General features: G+C 39.6%; 1 protein-coding gene across 1 annotated transcript; it reads right to left on the reverse strand.

The window, feature by feature from the left end:
- Nucleotides 1–34: 34 nt before the first annotated feature.
- Nucleotides 35–8,957, reverse strand: LOC112553318. Its single transcript, XM_025220449.1, has 9 exons — nucleotides 8,823–8,957; nucleotides 5,599–5,767; nucleotides 5,317–5,418; nucleotides 2,933–3,092; nucleotides 2,451–2,511; nucleotides 2,216–2,330; nucleotides 1,727–1,798; nucleotides 1,344–1,527; nucleotides 35–466 (listed from the first exon to the last, which is right to left on the reverse strand). Exons 6-9 carry the CDS (start codon nucleotides 2,284–2,286, stop codon nucleotides 182–184), a joined length of 612 nt encoding a protein of 203 aa, XP_025076234.1. The 5' UTR covers nucleotides 2,287–2,330; nucleotides 2,451–2,511; nucleotides 2,933–3,092; nucleotides 5,317–5,418; nucleotides 5,599–5,767; nucleotides 8,823–8,957; the 3' UTR covers nucleotides 35–181.
- Nucleotides 8,958–9,322: the final 365 nt, after the last annotated feature.

Below are 9,322 nucleotides of genomic sequence, written 5' to 3' on the forward strand. Positions count from 1 at the left end.
TACTTCCCCTTCATTGCCTTTCATGTCTAACTTTGTCAACTACCCCGTGTGAGGGAAGGTAGAACTACTAATAATAGAGTTTTATATTATTATAACGCTTGTTTCAGACAAAGAGGACATAGTACGAGTTTAAATCTGAGTTGCTAGAGCTAAATAAAAGCAAACAAAATAGAGGGACAGGTCAGTTTCTATTCGTGTTCAGGTAGGCAACTTCTCCCGTCAATCTCAAGGAGGTCGCTGATCCTTGGTAAAAACCGCCAGTGACGAATAACTGGAAGCCCATGTCGTTCAGCCGGAAGTACGTGTCAACGGCATCAGGGACTCGTTCTCGAGGCGGAAAGTCCTTAAACAGGTGCCACTCCACCAGAAACTGCGGGACGGACGACAAGATCCCAGAGTCAAGAAGATCACGAGTGACATTCCACTCATAGCCCTCAATGTCCAGCTTAAGCACGGTCAGCTGCTCCTAAACAACAACAACAACAACAACAACCAATAACACAGTGCTTCTTCTTAGTTTGCAGTTGAGACGAGTACGACAGTGTTTGTGCAGAAGTCAATTCTCAATTGTTTGAAATAAATGGACTTCAAATAAACTGATCCACACTGTGTTTAGATTAGTGATGAATATATTTTAACATCTCATATACCAGTGATCCCCAACCTTTTTCGTCCTGCGGGCCATACACATTTCCGACATGGGTGTCACTGGCCGCTTCACCCCAAAAATACCACAAAAAAAAAAAAAAAAGAATAGAGCAGATACCATTTTTATTAGAAACAAGTTGTAACTACCATTAATTATGTAGTAATTAGTGGGATATTTGAAGTTGTTTACCCGAAACCAACTTCTGAATTTCCGGCTGCATCGTAGAGACACCAAGTCGGAGCACTGAATCAAAATGTTCGTCCATTGAAAAAAAGATTGGGAAACGCCCCTACATGGGGATAAATACTTTTTTTCGGTTTTTTTGGGGTCTTTTTTTTTTATTACTAACATGCCCATTTCCTGCACTGTGGGCAGAAGTTTCGCGAGCCGGATGGCACCGCGACGCGGGTCGGATATTCCCGCAGGCCGTAGGTTGGGCATCCCTGTCATACACCATTGTACCAGAAACCTTGCTTTACTTGTAATAAATTTTTATTTTAAATTCTCTGACTCAATAAATTTGGTGAATAGCAAAACTAATGTCATGACACAGATACGGTTGAATCCGATGGTAAATGTTAGCTGATGTCTGAGACACATTGTATCTTGTAAGACCTTACATATTAATATCACACCTTCTACACACTAACTAACTTGACCCATTGAGGTCAGTATAAGTGACAGTTATTCTAACCTTTCTGTGACCCAGGAGGTCAAGGATTGTCTGCAGACGTCTCATCGGCCAACCTTTAACCGCCGGGTGTTTTTTAACATATCTATCGACTCTGGGAACAAAATGGTCGTCGTCCTTATCGCTGATGCCAATTCTCTGGAAGAAAACACGGTCCCCACGCTTGTGGTCAGCAGTGTCCAGCATGCTGCAACATGACAAACTCTGACAATGCTCTCCGTGTTACCCACTGCATGCATGATGAAAGATTATCCGCGGCAGCTGACACCCTACAAAGTGTTGCTGTTTTGGTTCATCTTCATAATATAATAATAGAACTACATGTATTAATATGTAAGAAATTATATATATCATTTTAAAGCAAAAGAAGTTGTAAATTATTTTACCTGGGATCAAAGGAGTAGACAGTGCATCCTATGGCTGCCATGGCGTCGTCAAAGCTAAAGTCATAGTCAATGCTGAAAATATATGTTACAGAAAATATTGTATTCTTATTATTTAAAGTTTTTAAAATATACTTAAATAGGATCTTCTTTAGTTGATCTTTTATGTCTCTTTTAAGCTATTTTCCATGCAAAGATATAAAAGCACTTCCAAACACACAAGACAACACTTTAGTCTGCGAGTGAACAACGTACAGGTGTGTTGTGATTATAGCGTGTGTGTGTTTTTTTTTTTCGCTTAACCGTATCAAAAAAATAAAACAAATGGTTTTAAAAGTAATAGATGATAAAAAGAAATTGCGGGGAATACGGTGGACACAGAAGTTTTAAGTAATGTTAGTACTAACAAATCATAAGACTTTAAAAAGAAGTGGATAATTTTCACGAAAATCGGAATAAAGTCATGAATCGTAAGTAGTTTCAAAGACTTACCCAAATGAGTACACTAAACAGTTGTTCTGAGGAACAAGGTTATCATCAAAGCAAACAAGCCAGTTTCCCATTTGTTTTTTGGTTTTTGCAGTTGTACCTTCTTCTTCCCCAGTCACTGAAACAACATTTTCATCTTATGTAATTTCGTAGGACTAGTTTAGCTATCATAATAATTAAATGTCATCAAGAAACACAAATTTCATCGCTAAGCTCTATGCAGTTATTAATTTCTTACCTTTCCATATCACAGGCACGCCCCCACCATGGTACAGACCTCAAGGCTCGTTTGTCTGCCCCTGTCAGGAACAGATGTTTGATGATAACGACTGATGCGCATTAGATGGTTCGTGTAACTGTAGGCTGTTTATTATCAGCCATTTGTCTGTCTGTCTGTCTGTCTGTCTGTCTGTCTGTCTGTCTGTCTGTCTGTCTGTCTGTCTGTCTGTCTGTCTGTCTGTCTGTCTGTCTGTCTGTCTGTCTGTCTGTCTGTCTGTGTATGTAGATTCTTGTATGAGTATCTGTCTTTACTGCTTTAAGTATGACTGTATCCATATGCTTGTTTTGTTATATTTGTAGTCTCATTTTTAAAATTTCGAGTATTTTTGAAAAGGTATTGTCGTGAGTGTCTCACATGAGTTTTCATCAATGCACCAAGATCTTAATATTACTACTTGTATTAGTAGAACTTTGTGACTATTATGTTACTGTTATACTGACTTCTCCATGCATAGCAAATGTCCTCGTTTTCTTCCAAAGTAGAAATGTCTGACATGTTGTGGGAGGGTAACATTAAATAAACGACAGACACTACTCCAAGAATTGTCATGAACACAATGCTGGTCCATCTAAACTTCTTGGAAATGTTCATCGCCATTTACTGCAAACGAATGTAAGATCTTGCTTAGTTATAAAACAAAATGTCAGCTTATTTTCTTCTTTTAAAACAACAGAACTACAAATCAAGAAATTTGGTGAGGTATATAAGTATAGATTTTATAAATACATTCTTTAACTTCATGGTCTTCTATCAAATTGTATTTTTGCATTAAGAACTTAGTAATTGTTTTTTCCCGGTGGCGCAACGGTTAGCGCTGTTAGCGCCTGTCACCAATACAGTGAAGGTTGGCTGCCCTGAGTTCATTTCTCGTCTCGGGCACGCTGTTCTTTCTCTGCACGTGGCATCTGTTTACAGGGCTGGCTGCCCTCCGCCAAGGACGGTCCCAAGGCCGGCTGAAAAAGGAGGAGGGTTGGGCGTGGGGCCAGCACCCCTACCCCGTAAAACAAATCCTTGCTACCAAAACATCGACAACAGTTAAGGCTGTAGTCGATGGCCTATGCTCCATGAGGAGCGAAGGGCCTAAAAAAACATTATTTTTACATGTTGTACATATTTTTGCAACCTGTATTTTATTCTCATAAAAGTGTACATTACAATATTAATGCTCCAAAAAACAGATTGCCTAAGCAGGATTATATCAGAGGAAAAAAATCATATAAGTTACAAAAGTAAAAGTTAGTGGGAAAACAAATTAAATTAGAACAGCAATATAAAGAGAAATATAACACCAATGCAAAATATCATGCAAATAAAACTCCAGTACTTCATACTGTTAGGAATGCAAATTCTGTGGGTACATGAGGATTTTACAACTGGTGGGAAGATCAGAGGAGGTAGCCCCAAGGGTAAAGGGTATATCTCCTATTAATATCACGCCAAAACACACACACACACACAAACACACAGAGTCGCATTGCACGCTCTCTCGCAGATAATTTCTTTTACTGGCGATCGTAAACCAACGACTGTCAACACTTGTTACGAAGATACTTCAAATTAGCATTTGAACTTTGAGGTCAAAGAGAATCACGCCCAAACTTCGGCTGAAATTAAATAAATACATAAAAAGGTCTAAACCAAATTAACTTCACTAAGTAAATCTTCTTCAAATCAAATGGTGGTGGTGTGGTGGTGGTGGTGGTGGTGGTGGTGGTGGTGGTGGTGGTGGTGGTGGTGGTGGTGGTGGTGTTTTGTTTCTAAGTGGGCGCATTAGAGTTAATTTTTCCATATGACTGCTGATAATGACTATTTTACCATGAAATAAAGAAATTTATGAAAATGTGATCCATATTTATCGATGTGAAAACTTATTTCTTCCTCATTTAGCTGCATGAAAAATGTACTATTTACTTACTGATACTCGCACGTCTTTCACACTCTCGTACATGTGTCCCCTCGATTCTGGCTGAGTGCGACTGTCACCATCTGAGTTTGTGCTCGAGAGGATTTTAAAATTTGTCACAGTGCACTGGCCATTTACATTTCAGTGGTTTTATCATCTAAACTATCTTAATTTGCCTAAAGTGTACCATAACAATGTTTTTCTGTACAGTAATTGTCATCTAACATAAGAGAAAAATACTGGTAAAGTTTTTGGTATTGCTCATCCTTGGCAGTCTCATTTTACAATTTTCATTCAACAATTCTTTGTGCAAGATCAATAAATTTTATTCTGTACTGAATGTGTGATTAGATGACTAAATTTTTCGTTTGTGATTGTGAAGTGAAAATAATTATTATTATTATTATTATTATTAATATTATTATTATTATTATTATTATTATTATTATTATTATTATTATTATTATTATTACTATTACTTCCCCCCGATGGAGGAGATTACTAAACCCTTTAAACAAATAGTAAAACGATTGCCTTGGGCCCTCCAGGTAATGTTTATTTGAGTACCAAGTCAACAACTGTCACAAGACAAGGGCTTACACCAACTGCCATCTCCTGCTTAGTCAGAGGATGCTAGACACATTGGGCAAGTATGGTTTTAAATCTTGTCGGCATAGGTTCAAAACCAGGGAAGAACGTTGCACAGACAACAGACATCCATAACATATTTAACCAGTACTGTATTATAGATGTTTCCTGGAACACGGACCCAATCGTCAACTGTGAAAATATAAAAAGATTCTCTAAAATATGGTAACATTCCATCGATTTCTATGTATGTATAGTTAATGCAATTGTTCCACAGTTCCACTAAAAGAAAGGCCTTCAGACTCAAGTTCACAATATTTTAATAGTACTTACAGTTTGGACAGTAACCCAGTAAACTGGAAATAAGTTCCTTATATCGACGCCAAGAATATAAGTTGACTCCACTGGTGGTTAGTGAAATGACTTATGTGCAACCTGATGAAAGAAGAGGAATGGATAGATGGTACAGACGTCTGCTGCACGTCGTTTGGACTCTTAAAATTCCTCACACCAGGAGTGAGCAATCATTTTTCCCTCCCAGGGCCATTTTGATATTTATCACATTTACGGACGTCCAAAATTAAAAAGGTGAAGATATCTTGAGAAGATCAGTACCTTTTTTGAAGCTGAAGGTTGTGGGCTTCACGGATGGAGCACCAGCTGTACTAGGGACGAAGTCTGACGAAAAAGAACGAATTTGTTGCCAGCCAACGGGCGTTCACTGCAGGATGGACTGAGTCGCTCTTGGCAGTAACCTTCTTCCCGCTCCTCTACAAGTTATGAGCTGGTTATAACAATTATAAATTACATCAAATCTTAAGCTATAAATAGCCTCCTTTTTAAAGAACTTTGTAAAGTCATGGATTCTTATTACAATATTTTTCTTTACTACACTTCTAGGCTTAGCTGCACAACACTTTTTTAAATCGTGAAACCATTTTTAAAAAGCAAAATTAGAAGTGTTTTTACTAAAATGCTTACAGGTGTTGCACAAATTCTTTACTTCAATCTAATAACGATTTTCTCTTCTTAATGTGAAACAACTCGGAGCTGTTCTAACTTTCTAAAAAAAAAATATTCTCTTTCATCAAAATGGCGATCGTGATGAATGAGATGGATCAGAATCAGTTCCAACAGTGAAATAGATAAATGTACGTGCACAAACGGGACCCGATGTTGGATTATTACGACCGCCAGTTGTTTTCAATGCAACTGAAGGGATTAAACTAAAATTGTGGAAGAAATCATTTTATTCTAAAGCAGGGTTCCCCAATGTTGTTGGCCGTAGCCAAGGGACTCGTATCAACATAAAGACATCTACAAGTACTTACGAGTATACCAACCATGGCAGCATGCACATTGATGTTCAAGTAGTCTGTGACTCACAGTATAGAGAGTTAAAATGAGTTTTCAAATTCCTTGGATCAGTGCATGTGTAAATAATAATATTTTGTTGTTATTATAAGCAGGGCCGTGCTTAGGGGCAGGCGGACGAGGCATCTGCCTAGGGCCCCGCGCTTTTGATTGATATGTGACTTTAGATCCCAACTAAAACCGTGTGATCGTGGCGTGAGGGCCCCGCACATGCCCTTTGCCTCGGGCCCCGCGGGGGCTAAGAACGGGCCTGATTATAAGAATATTTTTTCTTATGCTTATTTATGTAATAGTTTGAGTAAAGCGGATATTCCTGTTTTCAATCACAGTACATTAAATATTCTATTCAAAATTATTGTTTTAAAAGTTTACGGAAACATCGCCCTGTTTGATGTTGTAGAGTGTGTGGGAGAACACTACCAACACCTGTGTGTAGCACTCAGATGAGAACAAACTTTGTGCCTTTTCCAACACGACTATGCAACCATTACTCCGACGCACGACGATGACGATGATAACGATCACGTGAGATACACATCTTTACTACTGTACCTCAACATGTCTGCATAAGGTCTACTACTCCCTCCCGCCAAAATATAATCTATTAGAACAAGAAATTAATAGGCAAACAGGAGAAAAAAAACACAGAAAAACAAACGCGTAGAATTGTGTTTTTGCTTAACATCCCGTTACATTTATTGTTTCAGTTTCAAATCCATATTCTCAGCGACATCTGGTATTTGGTTTTTACCCGTTCGTAACATTTATCTTAGTTTACATCTGTGATAAATGTCATGTGACACTAGAATAGGGCTGTAGTGTGGGTTTACACGTCTGTTCTATCCACGAGACGAGCTTTCACGCGGGCGAACTGACTGACAAACGGGAGGGACTCTTAGCCGCTGGCGGTAGGGACTCAAAAGGCGGAGGATCGCGGAGGGGATAGCAAGCGGCGCTTGAGGCGTATGTGTCCACCGGTCAACAAGCCTCTTACCCCACGACAGACCCTTGAAGTACACTCACGAGGCAAGGTAATACATTAGGTTGCCACCGCCATCTCGCCTGTGTAAACAGACGTACCTTGCTTACGTCATAAGGTAGGACAATGTTGAAACATTATTGACACACGGTACAGGGACTGAATTGACCAGACTGTTTGTCACCCAAGGTTATGTACCGTGTTCTAGGGGAAGGGATGTAGTGTGGACAGGATAAAGACAAACGGACCACCCAACTACAATGTAGTAGCTAAAGAGTGATTGGTTATACTTAGATAATAGAATGGTCCATGTGAGTCTGTGGGATGATTGACTAATTACGAGAGAGCCATCTATAATTTATTAGCTCAGTGGTGATTGGATATATCTAGATAGTGAACTGGTCGAATGAATCTGTGGGATGATTAACCAATCATATGAAAGGAGAAACCACGCGGTTGAGAATACATAATCGCGGACAGAGAAGTCTCGTGGTCTTTCTCATGTGGCTCTCTTGTCTGAGCTCGACTCCAAGTTCTTCACTGCAACCTTGTCTGAGGAGTTTGTCGACTTCAACAATTGACTTAAGATGTGCGTTGACCCACTTTGAGTGTGTATTGCTTCAGTAACAGAAGCTGTTTGATGAAACCAGTAGAAGCTGAATCTGGTGAATGAGCGTCGGTCCCTGAGAGATGCTGCAGTTGAGTCAACGCCCAGACCTAGAGGAACGGAAAGAGTCGGGTAGACACCCGACATGACCAGAACAAGAGCGCCACGAGTGAGTCTGTGGTAGACCACACAGTGCCAGAGTATCTGCACAGGAGACAGAGAGGCCGCTACAACTGACCGTGACCCAAACAGATTCTGGGACGTCGAACAGAGGAGGCCTCCACGGTCACGTGACTTTTGGTGTAACGAGATAAGTGGCGAGCGTGTGTGGTGCGAAGTAGTGTACTGTGTGTGCAGTTAGATTAAGGTTAGTTGAATAGTGACTCGTTAGATATTCTGGACTAGTAGTAAGTAGAATAATTAGATTAATGGGAAACCTAAATAACGACCATTTTTCATATTTTGAAACTGTATCATTTTTCTGTAATTTGTATAATCCTCTCGATAATTTATAACTTTCTTTTAATACACTATGTTGCCTTGAATTGTTCATTGGGGTTATGCGTGCTTGGGAGCTCGGGCTAATTAAAGGTGTTAATTAATAAGTAATTTAGTGTGAGAGCACGCGGTAAATATTGACATGATTTGGTAGAGGTATCGAGAGTGCGACAGGCAGAAGGACGGAATCACAACCTCTGACCATCTCCACGTGCTCCTACCCAGAGTACACGACAATCAGTACTAAAAAGTGAGTGGAAGATTCCTGTAATAAAAAGCCGTCGTGACCTAACGACCTTTTGAAACACACAATTACTAATTCAGCAACATCAAGGAAGGGGAAGTAAGCAATCAAAAGATGTTCTCAAGGAGGTTACCTACCTTGCTTTGAACTCTCTTCTTTTGGGACTTGGCTGCTGTTATCTGTTCCGTGGATTGTTGATCAATGATACCATGAACAGTTGGCTACTTTGTACTTTAGTGATAAGTGAGGAAAGGTAGATGTTATCTTTTCTCTGTTGTCTGTACATGTTGATTGGTTGGTTGGTGGGTTGGGTTGGGTTGGTTGGCTGGTTGGTTGGTTGGCTGGCTGGCTGGCTGGCTGGCTGGTTGGTTGGTTGGTTGGTTGGTTGGCTGGTTGGTTTCTTTTAAAGAAAACTCAAACCTCTGAACAATACTTTTAGTTCTTTTTTCTTTTTTATCTGAGATTATAACGGGGATTTGAAAAGAATTGAGAATGAATCTTTAATGTGGACTAGTGGAGTGCCTGCTGATTCTGCCTTCAAGATGATAAGGAGAAGTAGAAAGCTAACGTGGATGAAGAACAATCCTTCTTCTTGTATAACCTGATATTACTGTGCTCGACGTGCAGTCAGCAACAA

This window comes from Pomacea canaliculata, linkage group LG12 (genome assembly GCF_003073045.1).
Source record: "Pomacea canaliculata isolate SZHN2017 linkage group LG12, ASM307304v1, whole genome shotgun sequence".
Taxonomy (NCBI): domain Eukaryota; kingdom Metazoa; phylum Mollusca; class Gastropoda; order Architaenioglossa; family Ampullariidae; genus Pomacea; species Pomacea canaliculata.

Bases quoted from the DNA above. Each gene is read 5' to 3' on its own strand.
- LOC112553318 (XM_025220449.1), bottom strand. From the start codon at position 2,286: ATGGGAAACTGGCTTGTTTGCTTTGATGATAACCTTGTTCCTCAGAAC. The intron at 1,799-2,215 runs GTAAGTCTTTGA...ATATATTTTCAG, and splicing joins TGTTTAGTGTACTCATTTGG to CATTGACTATGACTTTAGCT. The intron at 1,528-1,726 runs GTAAAATAATTT...GTCATGTTGCAG, and splicing joins GTCTACTCCTTTGATCCCAG to CATGCTGGACACTGCTGACC.